The 23,314-nt window shown below is 43.1% G+C and overlaps 2 protein-coding genes across 2 annotated transcripts in view; both read right to left on the bottom strand.

The window, feature by feature from the left end:
- TTC17 (tetratricopeptide repeat domain 17) overlaps positions 1-3,877 on the bottom strand; it is a 54,166-nt gene extending 50,289 nt beyond the window's left edge. The window contains exon 1 of the mRNA XM_056494102.1: positions 3,622-3,877. Coding sequence (XP_056350077.1) covers positions 3,622-3,837 — 216 coding nt within the window. The 5' untranslated portion in view covers positions 3,838-3,877. The remainder of the gene's footprint in view (positions 1-3,621) is intronic.
- Positions 3,878-5,507: 1,630 nt separating this feature from the next.
- API5 (apoptosis inhibitor 5) lies at positions 5,508-22,338 on the bottom strand. Its single transcript, XM_056494101.1, has 14 exons — positions 22,115-22,338; positions 18,711-18,872; positions 17,839-17,932; positions 16,857-16,922; positions 16,326-16,477; positions 14,790-14,996; positions 14,159-14,263; positions 13,384-13,473; positions 12,654-12,835; positions 11,364-11,457; positions 10,804-10,860; positions 9,688-9,764; positions 9,214-9,350; positions 5,508-7,667 (listed from the first exon to the last, which is right to left on the bottom strand). The coding sequence occupies exons 1-14, from the start codon at positions 22,181-22,183 to the stop codon at positions 7,588-7,590; spliced, it is 1,572 nt and encodes a 523-aa protein (XP_056350076.1). The 5' UTR covers positions 22,184-22,338; the 3' UTR covers positions 5,508-7,587.
- Between the last annotated feature and the right edge of the window lie 976 nt (positions 22,339-23,314).

Below are 23,314 nucleotides of genomic sequence, written 5' to 3'. Positions count from 1 at the left end.
GAGCCAGGGTATACCTGTGGTCTTGTGTCACAGAAAAGTCAATCTCACTTAAAAGCTTGAATGTAGTCTCATACTAAATTCTTGTACCCTTGCTGTGCTCTAAGGAGAAACAGCTAAGAGAGATTTTAGGTCAATAATGTATAATAATCTCACCTTTCTTCCCTCTAACACACTCCAGCAACTATATTTTATATTTAGGTCAGGATCTGTAACTCCTGCTTTCAGCCCCTCATCCACAGTGCGTTTTGGTAACAAGGAAAACAAAGTTCACAGTAGCAAACTCAAAGCTACAAGGAAGTCAGTTGTCACTGGGGCTCATCTGCATTTCCACAGATAGTGGCTCATTTAGCAGTGGGAATGTCTGGGTCTTACTATCAATTAAGTTTTGCCTACATCTTAATTATATAGGCTTCATTCAGATAAACTGAAATAGTCCAAGCGAAGACCAAGCCTGTACGTCTCTGGTAAGCTGGTAACCTGATAACCTTTGAAGATATGTTTCAGACTTTAAGAATGCTAATATTTCCAAAATTAAATCATATCAATGCTAATTAATATCACCATTCTTTGCCACAGCAGCCACTTCCAATCAGAGACTGCTTTGCTGGAAGTATTGCAATGAACAGTGCAAGGTCCAACAACGGCTGACCACCAGCAACATCCCTCAGGGATCAATACCAATCGTTACTGACACAGCTCTTTACTACTGACAGCCATGGAAGAGAACCACAGGCTTGGTGCCCTCTGGGGTAGCAAGACAAGGTGGTGCAGAATGGGCTGATAGGGAGTCAACATGCCATGAAGTCAAAAATGGCAACCACAAGCCCACGGGATACAATAGTCCCACGCAGCAGGAAAGGCTGGGGCTGAATGAAAAACAATGTTCCAGAAATGGCATTTGGGCTCTGCTGGGGAGCCCTCACAGCTGAGGCAGCCACTGCACCCTGCTGCTGCAGCAAGGCTGGAGCCAGCTGGGCAAGGGGTGTGATCCTGTCCCTCCACCAGTCACCCATGTGAAGGTGCCTGCTTCAGCTTTCTGTCCTTTCTGAGGGCCAGCAAAGCCCATTTGAGGTGGTGAGGGCACATAACATACCAGAGGTTCCTACTGCCAATGAATCACAAAGTATCTCAAGTTGGAATGGACACACAACTTCTCATGATATGTGATAACTTAATTAAGAATATTATGAAAAATTAAAGCAAAGGAATGCTCTGCAGTGAAGTTTGAGGCTTTTGTTTTGTTAATAAGTTCTTGGCATTAGGAGGAGAGGTTAAGTATCTTGGAATATTGATAAATCACTTATGAATCCTCCAAGTGCTGCTGAGATGCTGCTTGAACTCTGACACATTTGGTGCTGTGACCACGTTGCTTGGGAGCCTGTTCCTGTGACTGACCATCCTGCCTGTGAAAAACCTCCTAATGTCCAGTCTGAGCTTTCCCTGGAACAGCTTCATTCCATCTCCTCATGTCCTCCTGTCACCAGACAGAGGAGATCAGCACCTGCCCCTCCATTGCCTTGCTTAAGGAAGTTGTAAGCTTGGATGAGGTCTCCTCAGAACTAATCTGAACTAGCTGAGTGAGCTCAGCTGCTTCTCATAAGTTTTACCCTTGAGAGGTTCCATCCTCCTGGTTGCTCTCCTCTGGGAGGGCACACAGCCTAAGAGTTTAATGTCCTTATCCTGAGGCACCCAAAACTGCACACAGCACCCAAGGTGTGACTGCACTAGTGCAGTGTAAAATGGGACAACAATTCCTGCCTGTTGCTGCACTGGTGGAGACTGTTACTTTTGCTACTAACTATCGAACCACTACTACATTTTGGCACTTAAAACAACATTGAAGCTCACTAAAAAAATTGTCCAGTGATTCCCCAAAACAGAAGTTAAGTGGAAAAAATAAAATTCAGAGGTGCCATGCAGAGTTGACAACAGCAATAACCACCAATTTAAATATCATTTTCATGAGAGCCAGGGACACGACAGTGACAGATGCTAAAATGCAACTAATTACAAAAAGCTCACTGGACAATTCGCAGCACTACATTCCAGGTACTGAAGAATCTGGCTCCTCATACTCCAAGTAATAACATGTTTATAATAGCAATTTCCTTGCTGGAAATAGGCTAATTAATTTTGACCATGTAAGTAAAAGAAGTTCCTCCCCAGATATTGTTTTCTCACCTCACCGACAGGCTTTGAGAAATTGACAGAGGGAACATGGGAATGCCCATGCTTACAAAGCATTTGGAACTGTAAGAGAAAAGACTAATGCATAGCAATGATACAGTGGAAACTTCTACCTGCACCATCAGTTAGCTGACATCACGAAATGCCATTCCTTAAAATCAGTAATGAATTTAGCTAATAAGATTTTCAAGCCCTTATGTCTAATTGGATTTTTCCAAGTCACAACTGCTTTTCATGCAATAATCAAAATCAACACCTGACCCAAATTTTGTAAGATACACTTAGTATACACACACAGATGCTTCCAGACCATTATCATGTACTTGCACCACCTCCCCACCACGTTAAGTGGGGAAAGGAGATGAGACAGCACTGGAAGTGTTGTCATTAATTAATTTATTATTAATGAGGGTGTTAGAGTGCCTGGATCCACCCAGACAGCAGAAGTGCCCAAGAACTATAAAGACAGCAGGAGTTTCCTGCAGAGAAAGTCTGCTCCACCTGTCTGAGGGGCTCAATGCATTCTGACAGGAAAACCCGACTAAAAATCCTCACACAATGGAGGTGATAATGAACAGTCATGTCTCCACTCTTTTGTACAAGGGGATGGCCACTCTGCTTGCTACAGGATCAGCTCTTCCACTCCCGAGGGAAACAGACGCATCTGACACAGAAGTAAATTTCTAGAGCGGCTCCCTTTATAACAAAGGGGAAGGCAAACAACAAGACTCTTAGGCTAAGAAAAAGCCTAAACATGAGATAGAGATTGACTCTTTCAAGCCGCTTAGTGAACGTGAGGCACAGCCCACTATCAAAATAAGACATTTTGACTAAACCCGCAAGGCGTGCGTGTGCTCCTACACACGCCACCGTTTCTCTTTCCTACTCCAGCAGGAAGGAAAAGCGGCCGGGTCGGGTGCGGCTGGATGTGAAAAATCGCAAACTCACTGACATCTCCTCCCCCGGGGGTGCCCGGGCCGCTCGGTCCCGGTTGCGGGCCGGGGCCGCGGTGCCGCTGCTTTCGCCCCCGAAGCGGGACCCGGCCTCGTGCCGCAGGTTCCCGGGAGCGGCCCCTAGGCAGGAACCGCCGCTGCTCCGAACGGAGCTCCAGCCGAAATCCACTCTCGGCTCGCCCCGACCCACCGACCCCCCTCCCCGCTGCCTCGCCCCGGGGCTCCGGCGGATTCAAGCCACGTTTCACAAGCGCCGCCAGCTCGCCGCGGGAGACCCCCGTGCCGGGCCGCGGGAGCGACCGGCACCGCCGCCCGGCTGTGCAGCGGCTGCGGGAACAGGCGGGGCTCCGCAGCGGGCCGAGGCGCCCCGCGCCGCACAGCACGGGGCAGAGCGCGGCTGTGGGCGAGCGGCGGCACGGCCAGGGGCTCTTCGCGCCTCCGCAGCCGGTGGGCAGCGCCCCGCGTCCCTCGGGCCGCTCACCTGCTGCTGGATCTTCCCGTCCTCGGTGACCACCCAGTGGGTGGTGGCAGCGGCGGGCCGCGTCCCCGAGGCCAGCAGCGAGCACAGGCCCAGGGCCCAGCCGGAGAAGACCCATACCCGCCCCAGCCCGCCCCGCCCGGACGCTCCAGCCGCCGCCATCTTCCCCAATCCCGGCCTGCTCGCACCCCCCGGAAGCGGAACGGCCGCCGCCGCCATTTTGGGAGCGGGCGGTGCCGCGCGCTGGGGCCGGTGCGGCCGCGCCAAGGGGCGGGGCGGGGGCGGGCCCGGGCCGGTGCCCGCGGCGGCTCCGGGAGCCGCCGGCCGGAGCGCTCTCAGTGCCGGGATAGTCCCGGGGCAGCCCCGGGCCGAGGGGCGGCACAGCCGCGGGGGCGCGGCCCTGGAGCACCGTTACAGCCCCCGCGGGGAGCGGCTCCGGCCAACGGCGCCTTCCCGCACCCCTGGCAGCCGCCGGTAACGGCGGAGCCGCTGTTCCGAGCACAAGGCCGGCTTTAAATGACAACAAGCGCCGTGGGGCCACACGCTGAACCCTTCAATTTAGAGGACGAAATTTTTATCCGGAGCACACTGGAACATTGGCTCGAGTGAACGAGTTTGTGTCCAGCGTAAGCCAAGGCGTACCTGCAGCCATGCACACTCAGTTAATGCCAGCCCTCCCAGGAGCTGGGTGAAGAGAGCTCTGAAGGACACACCGCGCCTTTTCCCTTCTAATGCTTCTCAAAACACAGCAAACCCGTAACTTTTCCTTTCCTCTTCTAGTTGACAGTAAATACCAACCCAGAAGCGAAAGCCTGTATCCCCAGTACCGAGAGACACCTAAAAGCTGCCACGTTCAAATTTTGTTCTGTACGATCTTTCTGCAGTCCTGCTTCTTGGGAATATCAAACTTTCCAGCGCCCATTAAACAGCAAGATTTGCTCGCAACTGAAACTCACTGTAGAAACAAGAACAAGTTTACAAATAGTGTGCCAGTGGTTCAAGCGATTTGGTTTCTACCAGCCTAGAGAAAATACTGCATAAGTATGATAGTTTCTTACTGTGGCCGGTTTTCAAATCAGGCATATTACAGATTCCACAAAATAGCCTAGGCTGCCGTTCTAAATGGCTCTTGCTGTATCGTGTCAGGAAAATGCACAAACGACAGAGCTTATGTCCAAAGAGGAGACAGAGCAGTCCTGCAGCTTCATCCGAATCAAGGGAGAGAGTTCACCGGAGCACACGCCCGCGGGGTTTTCTCTCTCGGGGTTTTGGAGGGCGCAGCCTCCTTTTATCCTGAACTCCCGGCCGCATGTTGCCTCTCCCTTTCCCCACGGGCTGAGGCACAGGGAAGGCACAGCCTTCCCGAACCCCCTACCACATATTCCCCCCTTGAACTTACCATTTTACCCCAAAGCTCAGAAACTCCGGCTCTGCAGACCCTTGTCTGTTCCAGGAGCTTGTCTGGGCTCTGAAACAAAACTGCTGCCCAAAGTTAGGAGAGACATTGGGACCCATTTCAAAGTGTTAACACTCATCAAATTGTTTGTAGACATTAGCTTACCTCTCATAAGGTACTAACAAACTGTATCACACTGTCAACATCGAGGAGTTTGAGTAAGACAATGATTGGACTCCTTTTCACCGAATTTCCAAATGTGTAACATGCAGCTTTTGCTGAGTATTTAAATTCCTCATCAAAATTCTGCATTTGAAAGTTGAATTACTTAAAACGTGAAACACTTAATGCAGTCTTATTCCTTAGTGACAAACAGCTTTCTGCATCTACAGCAATCTAAGGAGTAACTCAACTACAACAAAAAGGTAGCACAGAACCTCTTTTACTAAGGTGACATAATGCTGCAGAGTAACTGTGAAGCAATGAGCCAAACAAAATTACAAAATGAATTTATTCCAAAGCTGTAAGGGAACATTTACAAATCAACAAGATGGCAAACAGGTGTTTCCACAAGAACTCACTGTGTTAAAATTAGATAGGAAACTGGGAAAAAAGAATCTACTTCTGAGGCCACAAGAACTTTGCACATCACCTCTGAAATACAGGAGTCACACAAAACTCACTCAAAATTCAGTGAGAAAAGAAGCTGCTAGTACCTAGTTACTAGTCTAAATACAAGCTATGTTTAGGCTTTGGGATTACATTATTAAATCTCCTCAAAATACCAATAATAGCTGCAAGTGCAAAATGTCTTTTATTTTTCCTTTTTGTTTCTCCCAATAGAAGCCCATTACATATTTAGTGCCTATTCTTAGAGTGACATTTTGACCTCTCAAATTTCTCCTTCAAAGCTTTTAGCCAATTTTCATGGTTTTAATGCCAAATCAGAGTTTAGCGGCTGGCATGTAATGAGAAATACAAAGTCAGCTCCTATATTCTGGAATGTCCAAAGTTTCCTACCTACTGTTCCAGAGTTAAGCAAAAACAGAATTAAATTTGAATTTAGCATCATCAACAATATCTCTAACTTTGACATAATTTTGGTATTCTGGCTTTCTGATTGTAGTGATAAATATCAAAGAGTGTTAATCAAAACACCTGAATCAGATTCACAAGCAAATACAAATGGAACTAGGGTGGGGAGACATCATCTTCTCTGGATATCACTGAGCAAAAAAAAAAAAAAAAAGAGGATAAGAAGTATTATTCACTCTTCTAAAGCCTAAGGTATTTTACATTAACATGCTCTGGAACACTTAATTAAAATTCTTTTCCTGTTGTGACTTCTTTTTACTATATACTAATTCCTTTACAATGTTGAATGACCTGAGAAGTTAAAATTTTGAGTGGTGAGAATAAAAAAAAAAAAAGCATTGTGCTCTTACATTGTATTTTCTGGGTGTACACCAGTAACTAAAAATCTCAAGTTGCTATGGGAAAAAAATAGCATGGAATTATTACTTTTCCACCTGAATCGAACTACATAGCTGGAATTTTTCAATGTTACCCAAAATACAATTTTATTTATATATTTTTAAATGCAACTATTGGTTAAAAAAAAGAACCAAAACACACACACACAAAAATCACAAAACAAGAAAAACCAACCAACCAACCAACCAACCCACCCTCAAGTGCCAACTAATCCAGAAATCTGCATAAAACAGAAAAGAGCCAGAAACTCATATGGTCCAGCTCCAGCCTATGAAGCTTAATCACTGCATCAGTCTTTACCCATTCCTGAAATAATTCGTCATTTATTGTTTTGGTTTTTATGCTATTCATTAACTGAGATTTCACGGCATAACTATATGCACATATTCATATTAAACATTAAAAATTAATCTTCAAAACATCACTTTTGTATTACAATGCACGGAGAAGAGTAAGATGTGCAAACCAAAAAATGCCACGTTCTCCACATCTCTAAGTAAGAAGATTGCATCATGCTACAAGCAGAACAGATTTCCAGCCATGTTGCAAACTTTAAAAAAAACAGCATTTCCATTAAAGAAAGGAAATCAAAGCAAATTTAACAATGGTACTCTTCTCCACATATTGCAAAATATGGTTACAGATGAGGAAAGGATAACTTCAGCTGCTAAGCTTATCTAACACATATCTTTGTTGTCATGCCTTTCCTGTCCATTACTTAATACATAAACTCAATTATATAGTTTCAGTTATTCAGTAGCTGACTTTTAGGTTAATATACAAATTGTCAAGATGCAGCTTTTGATGAAACATCTATGCTCTTTTCCAATTTTGAATCCTGAAGACACTTTAAAGGAACCCAGAACTGCTGACTGTAAGCATCCAAAAATACAGTTGTAGTTTCACTATGGACAAGTTATAGTCCGTTAGAAAAGTAGATCATACATACAAAGGTATAAAGAACATTTAAGTCAGTCTCAATGGAAGGCAGTCCTTGAAGAAAACAATGCTCCAAGCAAACTTGCTGAGTAGCACTTTCACTTTAGCCCTTCAGGGGCATGGAAGATTTAGCAGTCTTCTCAGTAGATTCTTCCTCGGCTGCGATTGCCACGTCCTCCCCAGCCTCTTCCTCGTCCACCCCGGAAACCACCTCTTTGCTCTGAAATAAGAGTCAAAACTTTTCAGGTACATTTTATCCTATATACATATCCAAACTGAATAGCAGGATCTGAAGGTACTGAAGGGTAACTTCAGTCTCTCAGGCTATGCCTGCTTATAGACCATGAGATTGCTGAGTTATTTTCTGATGGAAAATGGACCCCATTTAATCTTAAAAGGAGGTCAGGAGAAAAAGCCCATCTAAATTAAGTGCAGTCTTTCTGCATACTAATAATGTGATACATAACTGTCCCTGTAAATTAGGACTATATTTAGGCCAGTGCATCACCACAGAATTGAAAACTGGCTGCCTAGCTCTTCCTCCTGTTAAATAACACAGTCTTGAGGTGTCAGTCTGACTTGCTACTAATGATTTTATAAAATGATGGAAAACCAGAACTTTGTCTATCTTTCCTCTCCTATCCTTAATGTTATCACCAGTATATTATTCTTTTTTTCTGGGGCTGATATCATCATTCAATTACAAATCCTAGCTAGAGATGGATACCACACAGACTATTTGTATACTGTAAAAAGTGTTCCTCTTTGTTAAGAACAAATCCAATCACAGCAAAAAAAAACCCCAACAACACCAACCCTAATAGTTTATACAGTTTCTTTGGATTTGTTTGATAATGTACCAAACTCTCAATTTTCCTTTCATGATTTCTCTTCATGTGCAGTCTTAAAATACAATTTATATTAATCTACAGAGAGAACTGCACACTGGTTTTAAATGCTACAGAAATCAGAAGCTGACTGATGAGGCTGAAGCATCTCACTAAGAAGAAGCAGCAGCAAGTAATAAAACATTCCTGGTTGAAAGCTTCTCAATCTTTAGACCTGCAGGATTACAATCTTATCTTAAAAGACGCAGGTGTGTCACCTGAAATCTAGAATTTGCAGATGGTGTTATATCTTCTCTTTGCTTTATGTATCTGCCAATGCTTTATATTAGTTTTTCAACTCATGGGTGTGGGTGACAATTTGTCATAGCAGACTACTTGCCAGAGGTAAGTGCTTACAGGCACACAGGGATGGACTGTTGCCATCCATCCAGTCTTGCGCTTCACCCAAAAATATGACTCGCAGAAGGGCAGATTCAGTGTGACTGGGAGCATGAGGATATAACTGTGTGCATGCACAGTGAACCTGGCAATTCCCAGAACTTCTGGATCAGGTCTGCAACATCAGCAGTGGCTGTAATAGGAATGCAGCACAGGTCCAGTCGTATGACAGGAGGTGACCCAGCTCTGCCACTTTCTGCAACTGGCCTGTTCAATGGGAAATTGGTGCACTGTGTATCAGAGAAAACAGTTCAACTACTAACTCTAGGCATTAAACCACTGCTAAAACTAACTTGCAAATGACCTAAGTCATAGGCTGGTAACATGCAAACACTGCAACATTTTAACAGCTAGGAAGAGACCACCACAAACAAAAATTCATGACAGTACAATCTGATTTTCCATGAATGTGCTACCTATTCACCCCACCCCAAGACACAACTGTCATTAGACACAGTTTTTCCAAGCTGCCTAACTTACCGTAAGAAAAACTACCCAGGTTACTGCTGTATTTTCCACTGGGAGGATTATATATTTGCCTGGCATCCCTTTTTGGTCCTGCTGAAGGTTTCTTTGGGGGTGAACTTGAGGTTGTATCTTCACTTGCTCTTTTTTGACTGACAGAAGAAAACAAAAACATATATCATTACACCCCTGTGGTGACAAGTACAGTAATAGAAGTTCAGCCACAAAAATTAATCACTGGAAGTCAGCAGCAGCCAATGACAATGCCCTGAATAATAGTATTTCAGAAGATCTTCCAGTTGATTCAGTCTTTAGTATCCCTAAAGCAAGACTAAGAGAATCTCTCTCTCTACAGCCACAGGATGGGTGTTACTTTTGATGTGAAACTTTTAGCTCATATGCATTATACAGATACAGCTTGGGAGGTTAATTTTTTCTGTTTACAAAATTAACCCTACTGTTTGTTTTTATTATATGAAGAACTCTTACCTTGCATCTGCCTTCTGTACTGGCTTCCAGGACAATGTAACTGTACTTTTGTAAGAAGGAGGAATGTGGAAGAGATCCTATGGAGGCAGAAATGGACAGTTTATTCTACAATTAAATTCATGTTGATTGCACTTCAAAATTTTAGCTACTTACTGAGACTTTAGAATAACCACTACTTTCCAATAATTTTAAATCCTTTAATCCTATGGCAGAGAGAGAAGGGAGTAGCTTACTGCCTTATCAAGCTGCCTTTACTAGGAAATTCAAGTAGGATTTATCTTAGCAAAATAGCGTCTTATACTGAGACCAAATACAGAATCACAGACTAGTTTGGGTTGGAAGGGATGTTTAAATACTGTCTACTTCAATGACCCTGCAATGAGCAAGGAGATCTTCCACTAGATCATGTTGCTCAGACCCCAATCTAATCCAGCCTTGAATGTTTCAAGGAATGGTCCATTTACAGAGAAAGCACAGGCTTTGTCTCCTTGCCTGTGCACATCAAGCACCTTACAGTGAACTACAGTGGCTCCTGCAGGAAGACATCTGATATCCCTATGATGGTACAAGACAGGCTTCTCAAGATGGTGGGCCAAGTTTTTGGTTTTTTGTGGTGAGTGAGAGTGAAGAAAGAGTAAAAGGGGGTTAAAAGAAATCAGAATGGTTTTATGAGCTGCAGATGAAAGTCTCTTTCTTGCAGCCCACCTCTTCTAGGTTCTGTACAGAGCTTTGCTTTGCCTCCTCCCTCTTTTACATCTCCTTGCACCTCTCTGAACTCTTCCGTACTCCTCACCAACACGGCAGTAAAGGGAAATGGTAAGAAAATCCAGAGACCCCTAAAGAAGCAATGTGGTCTTTCCCTGGGGACAACCAGTGCTCCAAGAAAGTGTGTCCACACCCTATCCCAAGAGCAGTAGCAGCAAAAGCTAAGCTGCTTGCAGGATCAGCAAGATCCACCACTCTTCAGAAAAAGTAAAGCAGCACCAACTCTGAGGTAGCTACCATCAACTAATACAACATCAACTAATAACAGAATACAACTTGGTTTAAATCTATTCCTTTCTTCTGCAGAGGTTACTCTGCTGTGAGAATTTAGTGCATAATGTGAGGACTTACCTTGATTAAAACATTAATGTTATTGGTTATTTTCAAGGCAACCACTTTAATCTTGTTCTGTTAAAAAAAATAGACACTACTGAACATCTAGTAGCTTTATACCAATCTCATTTGATGAAGTTGTAACATTAAACTGACTGCTCTTCCTAGAGAATTGGTATAGTAACAATGATAGTGAAAGGTATACTTTCAAGTTTTTATCACAGCTGCTTTTAAGGCTCTTGTAGTTTCATACTAACTAGTTGCTTTTAATGTTCCAGTGTAGTTCCCACTGGGATTTTTTTTGCTCAACATATGAAAATTTCCATTCCCCTTCAAAATAAAGCACAGAGCACAATTAAACCAAATACATGTGGCTGCAGAGAGCAGCTAACAGTCGAATCTAGATTATCTTCACTTGCAAAATGTAGCATAAGATAACATGCACTTTCACTAATGTTAACACTATTATTCCCTTAATCTATTTGCATACTTAAAACTTACTGCAGCCTATTAATATGTGCCAATGGTTCTTTCAGTAGGTTCAGTTAGAAAAATCAGAATTTCCGAACAATTCTTACCTCCTCTGTTTTCAAAGCTTCTCCTGTTTTTCCTTGAAGTGCCAGACGAAGCTGTCGAATATACACCTGCAACCCTCGAGCAAAATATTGTAGCCTAAAACAGTTAAAAGCAAACCCTTAGTAAAATTTACATAGTCCTATAGAAATAAAAGCACAAGCAAAGGGAAGCTGTAACCTTGTTTCTTCCCCTTCAGGAAAAATGCTCAAAATAAGTCTTCCATCAATCTGATTTGTGCTTCTTTAGTGTCCAGATAATAATTCACTTTTTTGTAGAGTCAGAGAATTATAAAGGTTAGAAGAGACCTACAGTATCAGTTAGTCCAACTGTTACACCTAAACCACACCCCAAGTGCCACATCCAGATGCCTCTTGAACACTTCCTGAGACAGTGATTCCACTACCTCCCTGGGCAACTTATTCCAGTACCCAACCACTCTATCAGTAAAACTTTTTTCTCTAGTATCTAATCTGACCCTTTCCTGGTGCAACATAAGGCCATTCCCTTGTCCTTTCAGTTGAGACATGGCAGAAGAGACTGACCCCCATCTCACTACAACCTCCAGTCAGGCAGTTATAGAGGGCGATGAGGTTCCCCCCACCTTCCTTTCTTCCAGACTAAACAGCCCCTACTCCCTCAGCCACTCCTCATCAGACTTGTGCTCCAGACCCCTCCTCAGCTCTACTGCCCTTCTCTGGACACACTCCAGCCCCTCAGTGTCCTTTTAGAAGGGATGATCACAAAACTGGTCCTAACATTCGAAGTGAGGCATCACCAGTGCCGAATACAGGGGGACAATCACTGTCCTGGTCCTGCAGGCCACATTATTCTTGTGACAGGCCTGGATGCCATTGGCCTTCTTGGCCACCTGGGTACACTGCTGCTTCATACCCAGCTGGCTGTCAACCAGCACCCCTAACCCATTTCTGCTGATCAGCTCTCAAGCCACTCTGGCCCAAGGCTGCAGTGCTATATGGGGTTGTTGTGACCCAACTGCAGGACCCAGCACTCCTCCTTACTAAGTCTCATGCAGTTTTTCTCACCTCATTGACTCAGCCTGTCCAAAACTCTCTGCATAGCCTTCCTACATTTCAGCTGATCAACACTCCCACACAACTTTGTGCTGCCTGCAAACTTACTGAGGATGCAGCCAATCTCCTCATTCAAATCGTTGATAAAGATGGTGAACAGGACAGGCCCCAGTACTGAGCCCTGGGGTACTCCACTAATACCTTTTGACAAACACCTTGTAACAGAACATTAACATAATAACACTACCTCTAAATCATTACCTGATTTTGAAGTCTTTCAATTTCTCTGCATTCAGCTTGGCTGTGAGGAAGTCTGGAAGTTTGCGACCCAGCTGATGGAAGCTATACAATAAACACTCCACATAACTGAATTGCAACTTGGGCTCTTCATTGCCAGCATTTTCCCCATTTTCTGCTTCCTCTGGAGGAAGGGGCATATACTCCTGAAGAACAGAAAGGAAAAACATGCATGAGACATTTAATGACTGCTCTTTCACAGTGTTTGAATCGGATGGTTTATCAGTGCTGACAATTTGAGAAGTCTCCACCATCTCTATACTAATGGATGAACCACTGAATAAAGTAGTGGTGCAGGTGGTTTGCCTACACTTCTGTGACTCAATTCAGAGGTGGCACTACTACCACAGGAAGTAACAATTTACTGCACCAATGCTTCTGAAATAGTGCTGGATTTGCTTAGAATTGTACAGCACTTAATGAGATCAACATGAGTCTCTGATGACAATGAAATTTAAACAGAAGAAACACACTTGTGTTTACTGGATTAAGAACATTATTCAGGTAAGAGTTCTCTATCTACAGAAGCTTTAAATTGCAAAATTATGTTCAACTTTCTATCTAGTGGACATTACTGTCTCTGAAATAGCCACTTCAGAAAAAGGATAAAGAGATTAATACATAAAAATAACTTGTTTTGATGAAAACTTAATTTCTTAGTGTTTTACATGAATAAAAATTGAATTCATCTTACCAGTAATTTATCAAACAGCTTCTTCAAATTTGATTCAAGCTTTTCCATATCACCACAAAATGAACTCATTTCAGCAAGAAGCTTCAAAACCTACACATAAAAATAGCCAGGTTTTTGTGTGTTAACTGATAGTACACAAGCTTAATATTCAACCTAAAATCAATTACCACATCACTACAGCTGGCACTGTTGAGGCCAGCCATTACAACTAAACCCCTCTCAAAGAGCAGGAAGGAAAACAAGGTAGAACATGCCTAATTTGTTTTTCCTGTCTGTAAAAAGAAACACAGGTTTGTGTGTCTAATTCCAACAAGCCTTAGTCAACAAGTAAACAAAACTTCATCTCCCACATCTGCAGCACAGCTCACCTTCAAGTGAGAGCTTCAGAGATCTAACTGGAGCTGTAGCACTGATTAATGTAAACAAAATGACAGACATTAAGCCACTCCCTTAGGAGGCTAAATTAGCACAAACTATGCAACTATCATTTCAGTAAATGCTACGTGCTTAAAAAAATTGAGAGTAATATAAAAATGATTACACTGGTCTACTTATTCTATCTTGCTTCAAAAGCTTGGGACAGACAACACATGCTTTAAAAGGCAATGCTCAGTCATGCCTCAATAGAGCAAATGTTTGTTCTAGTGCAGCTACTTTTCCTACGAGCCAAGAAATGAAAACGACTTGAGCAAAGAGCTTGTGGTTTTTAAAACAGCTGTCTTTATCTAGGGTAGTTATTTTTCACAATTTGGAAGATGTTTTAACTTTTGCTTACCTCTAACTGGATATCAAGACCCTCCACTAGAGTAGTCAAAGAGCTGAGGTTTGGCAGAACATGCTCACAGAAATAAGTAACAAATTTTGTGGAATGAACATTTTTCTGAAAAAAAAAAAAAAAAAAAAAAAAACCAAAACAAAACACAAACAAACCATCACACATTATTCATGTTACTCCACCCTTATAAATGCCTGCCTCACAGCTGTACCTTAAAGCTTTATTAACCTTCCCTCTTATTCCTAAGACACAAACCTCCTTGCAAGTAGCCTAAATTCAGAAGATGTCCACAACAGCAGCTGAAAAGACTGCTTGCAACCCGAGAATAGGCCTTTAAGTGCTGCAATTGCCTGGCACTAAACTTGAAATAATCAAATTAATACAAAATAATGTGAGAATTTTGTAATAATTCACTGTAACATCTCAAATTTGAGAAAAGAAGAGAAAAACGCAAGGTATCTTTGCATTTGGAGGCTTTAAGGATGTTTTCCAACATTTGGATACGTTAGAAGAAAAAGGTGGAGAAGTACTAATTTGTGGTCTTTCAAACATAATAATTGAGAACACCAAAACCAAGCTCCAGCCATTAACTTTCCTCAATACTCCTCATGCAAAGCAAACAAATACTTACTGAGAACAATGGCACTGCCTGCCGAGTGCACTGCAGAAGTCTGTCCACACAGTCCGTATCTGATGGATTGAATGTTTGTTCCAGGTCAGCCTGTTCTGCTACCAGCTCCACCAGTTGTTGCCTCCCACTGACTGTCTGTAAGCTTTTTAATCCAGACAATATTTTCATGAACAGAACAAATTCCTCGCCTGTCACATCTTCCAGAACCTTAACAGAAAAACAGAAAACATATTTCTGTGGCGGTAATTTGCAAACCTCCACATCAAACGTACTGGATTTGAAAAGTTAAAATATGCAAATATTTAGCATTTAAATTTAGCATTCAGTTATTTAAAGACACAAGTTTGAAGTAACACAGGAAAACATTCAGTATAATTGAAAGCACCTACAAATTAATGCAACTGTCATCAAGTTGTGCAAAGGAAACAGGTTTTTTTAACTCTAAACTTAAGAACAAACTCCTATCTAACAAAAATCAAATGTTTCAGGCAGAATAAATGTTAAACAAGTATCTGCTCATTACTGGTTGTTTTAAAAGTTTTTGCATCTTTCTCAGCTAAGGGAATGCATGGAAATCTCGTAAGATTTCACAAAGACTGCCAAGTCCTGCACCTGGGATGAACCAGCTTCCCTGCATCAGTATACGTAGGGGAACTGCTGGCTGGGGAACTGCTCTGCTGAGAAGACTGAGGGTTCTGGGGGACAGCAGGCTAAACACATGTGACACCACCATTCCTTGGCTGATAAGCGGTGTTCTGGGCTAAGGACAAGAGTACAAACTAAGGGAAACAAAGGGACAGAGGACTGACAGGCCCTTGGCTGGGCCCTCATCTGACCAAATGTGGAATACTGCACCTACTGTTGGGCTCTCCTGTATGAGGAAGTGCTTAATAAGCTTTAGGAAGGCAAATCAACAAGGTGATCTGTATCTACAGCACATGAGCTGTCAGGAGAGCTAAAGCAATCAGGCTTTTCCAGCCTAAAGGAAGAAAGCTATATCTGGGTGTGGCAAAGTAACTGATCTTCCAACACCTCAGAGCAGGACACCACCCAGAGCAGCCAGGTTCTTTGATGAGGTGGACATAGGCTGAAACAAGGACACGAAACTAAAATGGGAGGTTTCAACCGGATAGAGGGAAAAAAAAAATCTGTTGAGGACAACTGAACACTGAAGCTGGTTGCCCAGAGTATAGAAACTTTCCTTCGTTAGAGGTTTTCAACAGCCAACTGGAAAAAGAACCAAGAAGTCTGATCAGAATTCAGCTGAGCATGATTCACTGAGCTGATCTATCTCTTAAATTTAATAAACCTTTTCTAATGTGAATGATTGGGCCCAATTCTAATCAAAGCCACTCTTGAAAAATTAGAAGAGCCATGATTTTAACATTACCACAAAAAATGCTGCAAACTTTAGGGTGTATCAGATAGGTAAGTATAAGATCTGTTTGTACAATGCTCAAACAGATCTCCAGAGCAACACCAGTGATAAGGGAAGGTTGAACAATGCTCGAGTTTGAACTGAGTATAGACACTCACCTTCTTTGATTCAGTCAATATGAACTCTTCCACCTCCTTTGTCATCACTTCCTCTGGTAAGGTTTTCAGTTTTGTAGAAAGGAACTTAATGGCTCTCTCTCTCACAATATCCTCTCCCTGAAGAATTTGACTGAATAAGCCTCCCAAAGTCCCTGAATGGAGAATAAATCAGGTAACACAAATTATTTTATAAGTTAGGTAGCCTGAACCATAAAAACCTGCCTGGACTTTTTATGCAGAAAGAAGTTGTTTCCTCTTAAGATTCTACGACGCATTTTAAAATAACTGCTTTAAGCTGCTTAAAAAATGGTAATTTTAATGTATCTTGACATAAAAATCCACATTCTTTTATCAGTCTGCATAATTCAGATCCACAATTATTAAGTTCAGTACTGTTTGCAAAACCTAACAATTAGTGTGTGTCTCACTTTTGCACTGTACTAAGACGACACAAAATTAAGTCTTGTTCTCAACCTACTACAGATTGAGAAGTATTAATAAAAGCTATGTATAGAAAAACGTGTCCTTTACCTTTAGCATCCATCTTAAATATACTGAGCAAGGCATTGTTCACCAAATTGAATTCTGCAGAATCATCTGGAAAGGGAAAAAAATTAATATACATATACGTGAAATGGAAAGGTAAGAGTAGAAAAACAAAGATTGCTAATACTACACAAGAAGTGTTCTGTTCTCAGCATTTAGCTATAAACAACATAATCTGTATTTTTAAAAACTATTAGACTGAGGAAGTTCAAAGCCATGATTATGGAAGCAAAAAAAAAAAAAAAGCTATTTGTCACTTTAGTCCCCCTGCCAAAACTAAACCTTAAAACTTGATAGGACAGAAAACTTGAAGGGAAGCTATTAATCTATATATTTAGTTATTTTAATAAATAAGCTAACTTTCACTTATTGATGTAAAATACATAGGTTTTTTTTTTCAAACTCTTAATTAATCTACAGTAATTGTATGTGGCAGGAACTATTTCTTTCTTAAACTAAATGGAGAAACGTGTAAATCTCAAAAAACCCAAATCAAAACCTATCTTCTGAGAAGACCAGAGTCTTAACCATGAAGTTTTAATGGAAGTTTGAACACCTAATATTTAGCACTTTATAACTTACTGAGATTAAAACCACATTAAATTCTGAATTTACCCCCAAAGTATTTATTTTGCACCAAAAATGCAACTGTATGGAGCAAAATGCCCTTAGGCTTTTTCAGGTTCTAGAAACTTGATCAGAAATTCAGTAACTCTTTTTCAGGAAGCAATTTGCTGCAGTCTATGCTTTCAGAGAACTCAAATAAAAAAAACTGTTTTATTTAAAAGAAAGATTTTCCGTTTAGATTAGAATAATGAGTGACCTTTCAGCAGAACCAGCAGCCTAACTGTACAGCATATAAATATAAAACAGGAGAAAATTATGAATCAATGGAAAATGTTTTACAGAACCAAAATTGTATACATATTTAGGTGTGCCATGAGATCAGCCAGGATGTGTCTCCTACCTGACTGCAGAAGCTGGGTCAGTATGTCTGCTACCCGAGGAAGATTATCTCCAGTGGCAAACTGAGGCAATTCCTTGATTGCTTGCCGCCGGATCTGTTGAAATTGTCAGTGACGTAGAAATTAAAAACTGTTTAAAATTTCAGGAATTACATAACACCTCAAATCCCCCTATTTTGACATATTTATGAAGAAAAGAATATATTTTTCTTAGATCTAGGCAGGACTGGAGAAAAATCAAATTGAACCAGCACTTCTGTTCACAAAATCATTCATATGATCAACAAAATAAAGGCTGGAATGTGTGTTATTAAGGAGTTATATTTGCTAAGAGGAAGGACAATTCTACAGTTGTGAATATGTCAGGGATAAACTCTAGGGGTTGCTTCCAGCACTGAAAAAAATCCTTGAATGATCTGTCCAAATCCCTTAAGACCTGATAAACAGAGATGCTTCAAAGGTACAGGTTCTACCAGCACCACAGAAGCAGCATGAAGCACCTCAAGAAGCATAACAGACAGAATCACATCCCTGTGGTTCTCAGGTGCAAACAGGATTCTGTCTCCCAGCAGTATTTATCAGAATCAATTACCACAAAGTGCCTTTTGATAGGAAAATATGTAAATGCTATTCAAATAAACTGTAAGTTTCTACAGAGCTATTCCTTTGATCAGTGGTGGAAGCTAAAAAAGATAAATGAAAACTGATGCATCTTCCCAAGCACAATTAATTAAATGCAAGAATACAATTAAATTTTTGTTTTCCAAAGACCAACCCTCTCCTCCTAAAAGACACAGCCCATTAAACAAAAAGAGGAAACAATAGCAAAGTATAAACTCAAAGTATCAGCTTGCTACAAGGTTTTTATTCTTACAGAAACATCTTCATCCTCACAGAGGTCCAGCTGGGCATTGATAGCTGAGTCAGCTAGCTCAGGAAAATGCTTGAAGAACTTAGGAATAAACTGAGCTGCAAGTCTCTTCTCCTTTGCACCTCCTTTCACACCATCCAAGATCACCTGGTAGGCATCCTTATGCTGAAATAACAAAACCAGAATACATAAATGGAAAAATCCTGGGTTATTCTCAAGACAAGGAAAGACTTTTATCTTCTGTTCTCCTAAACTATTTAAGTTAACTATATTACAGAAACTTGTTACAAAGAAATATATTTTTCTCTTAAACTGATATAACCATGCCAGTTTGGTAATACTTGTCTCTAGTGTCTTTACTGTTATTCTGGATCCTGTCTGTTCAAGTGTGTACTACTCCAGCTGCTGTATGATCATATATTGTCTTTGAAGTAGAGATTACTTTTCCCAGTAACTGTGCTACGACAGTGGATAGCAAATTCTTATATATATTCCAAGTATAGGAAAAAACACTCCAGCAACAGTAAAATATTCTCTAGCTGCTCCAACTGGAATCACACAGGTGATTCTGATTCTGTGCCTGCAGGACTGAAACTTTAAATTACTTGAAGTCTTTGTTGTGGTTAGCTGTGTGTTTGTGAAATAGAAGTCAGCATTATTAGGATACTAGTGAAAATCAGGACCTTCTAAGCTTAATTTTCCTCATGGTTGTGAAAAAGAATGCTTAAAACATCTTATCCTACTTTGAAAAGCAACCCTGACAGCACAGGACGCTTTCTTTGCTTTATTTACATTAAATTTCCCAGAGTCACATATATTATCACCACTACTCCACATGAAAGTTGTCCCATAGCAAATACAGATACTAATTTACAAAGCAGCACACTGCATTAATGTCCTCTAAAGCATGCTGCATTTTAAAATTTAGTGCCCATGCTTCTGAAGCACTCCCTATAGCCTGTTGATAGCTCTGTGTTGCCAGAGTCTGGAGTGGCATACAGATCTGGATGAAAAAAAAGCAGTGAAAGAATCAGCTGCCTTTCAGCTGAACCACATCACCACCCAGTTCACTCTGTAGCTGGGCCAATGCAGTGCACTCAGCAGCAAAGGCAGGAATGAGCCAGCACAAATTAGCAATAAAAACACACATCATTACAGACATGCGTTCTCAGCTGCACGTTAAGACCAAGTTCTGTTGTAGAACATGTAACATAAAACTTATTACACATGAAAAAGCATCCACACAGCAATGGAACAGAGTAGCCTGTGTTCCCTGCATTTGTGTTCCTGCGTGCTAATTATTCCTACCATGTAGGCAAAATACAGTTCAGACAGGAGTTTGTTTTACCTGTACCTGGCAGCATGGAATGCTCTAGAAAAACCACAGGCAACTACAGAAGCAGTGTGATCCTTCTGTTTTGTCCAGTCCCTTCCCATCTGTAACAAAGGAATGTCCTAACCTGGAGACAGTGTCCAGACCTTTGTTTAATAACTGTTAAATGACCAATCATCCATTAACTTCTCTAGGTTAGTTCTTGAGCCTATTCGTACCCTACAGTGCCCTGTGACAAGTCTCACAATGCATTATGAAGAAATGTTTGTCTTCTTTATTTTCAACCAGCTTCCTAATAGTTTTTTCAACTTCTCACCTTCATTCCACTTTTGGACACCTCACACCTGATCCCCCTTCTCAACTGAAACACCCTTTTACAAGTTCAGTACTTTCAAGACTTCTAAACTACATTTCTTGATGTCATAACTTCTGGTAGTCCCCATACCCATGCTCAATGTTTCTTAATTTGAGACAGGGTGACCATGACTTTTTGCAGTAAGAGATCATGTTCATAAAATTAAGAGACAATAAAGCACTAAGTGGGATAAAACTGACAAGCAAGGAACAATTACTCACGGCTTCTCAGAATGCAGAAATTTAAGCCACCAAGCAAGATTATGAAATGACAAATTCAAAGAGGTAACTCCTTCCACAGGTTAACAAAACCATGAAACATTTTAGCACAGAACTTTTATATGCCAGAAGCACGTTCAGTTCAATAAAGCATCATAAAATTTCACTGAAGAATAACCTCAAAAGCTAAGCTTGTTACAGAGACTCTGGCTCTGGGAACCCAAAAGCTGGAGGGGGACAAAGCTGGGAGAGTGTTTCAGGAATCACCATTTATACTTACCCTCAGAGGTCCTTACACACCTACCCTGTCACAGGCTGCATTTCTTAACAATGCTGTAGTTTACCTAAGATGGCCATTCCTTCCTCCACAAAAGCTACTCACAAGAATCAAAGTGAGACGAACTCTGCATTTCCAAAGTGGCAAGGTAACAGCATGTTTTACTCTGCACCTCTCCCCGTAGCTCCCTACATTTTGTTTGCACTTTGTTTTTGGTTCTGAGGTGATGCTTTTGTTGGACTGTCTGCAAGGATGCTTCGTTTCACTAGGGCATAACATACACACAAACTGAACGAACCTGAATTGCAATGAAAAAAACTTCAACACCTTCCCCCTGCCCCCAGCCAACGACCAAATTATTGGTTCTCTTAAAGAACTTTCTAAGTGACTTTGTATAGGAGTGTTGTCGTTTAGTTTAAAATTCATGGTTAGATACAGATATGGGAAAATTATTTTCCTACTTATTGACATTATGAACTAAAGGAAAAAAAAATACCTTCTGCTCTTTCAGGGGGCCATTTGGGAAAATGAGGGACTAATACAATTCCAAAACTACTTGTAACTAACCACAATATTTTCCATTGATAATATTTTAAGTAGTATTCTAATATTCAATAAGCCTATTGAATAATTCAGTACCGGTATAAACAAATGACAGATCTTGTCAAGATTTTGCAGAAAAAGATTTTCAGTCCTCGGGGTTGACCTTACGTTCCTGCCCCAAGGAAGAAAACACCAAAGGGCTGCGGGCAACATTCAAACCATAATAGATTTCACCTTCCCTCAGCAAGCCTTTTAGCAAAACAGCCTGCCAGACGTCCTCCAGGTCTGCAAGTGCGGTGTTAAAGACTCCAAGGTCTGAATTCGCCAGGCACCCCCTTGCAAAAAACAACCTGACTCCAGCTAAGAACTGGTTAATATCCGCGACGCCACATTTAAAGGAGAGCTGCCGACACGCCGCGGATGCCGCCAAAGCGACGGGAGCTGCTGCGCTCCGTGCAGACCCGCGGGCGCGCTGCTCATTTCCACCCGCCCCGCGCCGCCGCGGGGCTCAGGAACCCACCCCGAGCGCAGCCCCGGCGGCTCGCCGGCTGTGCGGCGAGGCGAGCAGCGCCTCCGACGGCACTCCGGCCCGCCCACCCCGCCTCGGCCCGGAACTGCCCGCGGCGGCGCTACGCAAGCCCGAGGCCTAGCGAGGCCTTGCAGGCCGCAGCCACACCGCACCTGGCCCGCCGTCTCCGTGGCGTCCGCCAGGATGCCGTAGTTACGGTAGAGCTCCTCCACGGTGGGCATGGCGCGGCGGGGAAGGGGCAGAGCCGCCGAAACACCGAACCCGCCACTGACGCCGCCGCCGCCGCTCCGGCCGCCGCTCCCGCTCGGGCCGCGTCGTCAGCACCAGCGAGGCGCCAGTGCCAGAGCGGCCGGGCGCCGCCGCCCGCGCGGCCCCCCTGGCGGTGGGCGGTGGCACTGCACGGCCGGGACCGCGGGCAACGAAGGCGGGAGCGGGGCGGGAGCGGCACCGCGCCCAACGCGCCGCGCGCGGCAGCGCCCGCCCTGCGCGATCCGCCCCGCCGCAGGCTCGGCCCGGCCCTGCCCTGCGTGATCCTCCCGGCCCTGCGCGATCCGCCCCGCCGCAGGCTCGGCCCGGCCCTGCCCTGCGTGATCCTCCCGGCCCTGCGCGATCCGCCCCGCCGCAGGCTCGGCCCGGCCCGGCCCTGCGCGATCCTCCCGGCCCTGCGCGATCCGCCCCGCCGCAGGCTCAGCCCGGCCCGGCCCTGCGTGTTCCTCCCGGCCCTGCGCGATCCGCCCCGCCACGGGTGCGTTCTTGTGCTCGGAGATGCGCCATGGCCTTCGACTCTTGCAGGGTTTATTTTTTTTCCTCCCCTCCGGATCCTCGCACTGCTCCTTCCTTTGATTGATGCTTTCCCCCAGCGCCTCATTTCTGTGTCCCTTTTTGTGTGTCATATACAACTACAATGGAAGATGCTCGGGAAGTGCCTGTTGCACGCTGAGCTCCTAGTAGGACACGGAGACTGCTTCCTGTGATTAGGTGACTTGCATCTTTTCTTGCAGAGGAAGATGCTCCCTAATTCCAGAAACCGAAGTATCTTCAACCCATGCCAATGAAGGTAGCATGAGTTTCTTAGGCTCTAATCACCAAATATAAATTGTGGCAAAAGTTTTAAGGCTGTAGCGAGGTCTTCTCATGTCTCAATATGCTTTGGCATCCTGCAAATTTCAGAGGCACTTAAAATGAGAGGAGTCCCCTGATGTGAATCTGAGGCTGAACTAAGCAAAGCTCTGGACCTTTCTTTAACATCCTCTCCAGCAGCATGAAGGATGCTATTGGAGGCGTTTGAAGCTCCAGCCTGTCTCCAGGGTCCATGCCGGTAGACTGCATGCAGCAGGGATGTACAGCAGCAT

Source organism: Oenanthe melanoleuca, chromosome 5 (assembly GCF_029582105.1).
Source record: "Oenanthe melanoleuca isolate GR-GAL-2019-014 chromosome 5, OMel1.0, whole genome shotgun sequence".
NCBI lineage: Eukaryota > Metazoa > Chordata > Aves > Passeriformes > Muscicapidae > Oenanthe > Oenanthe melanoleuca.
This window is presented reverse-complemented; position numbering and strand designations above follow the sequence as displayed.

What these genes read in the sequence shown, in the direction of transcription:
- API5 (XM_056494101.1), bottom strand. Translation starts at nt 22,183, where the DNA reads ATGCCCACCGTGGAGGAGCTCTACCGTAACTACGGCATCCTGGCGGAC. An exon ending in GTCTTGATATCCAGTTAGAG is followed by an intron (nt 13,474 to 14,158) that starts GTAAGCAAAAGT and finishes TTTTATGTGTAG; the next exon opens with GTTTTGAAGCTTCTTGCTGA. An exon ending in TTGAAAGACTTCAAAATCAG is followed by an intron (nt 11,458 to 12,653) that starts GTAATGATTTAG and finishes TAACTGTTTTAG; the next exon opens with GCTACAATATTTTGCTCGAG.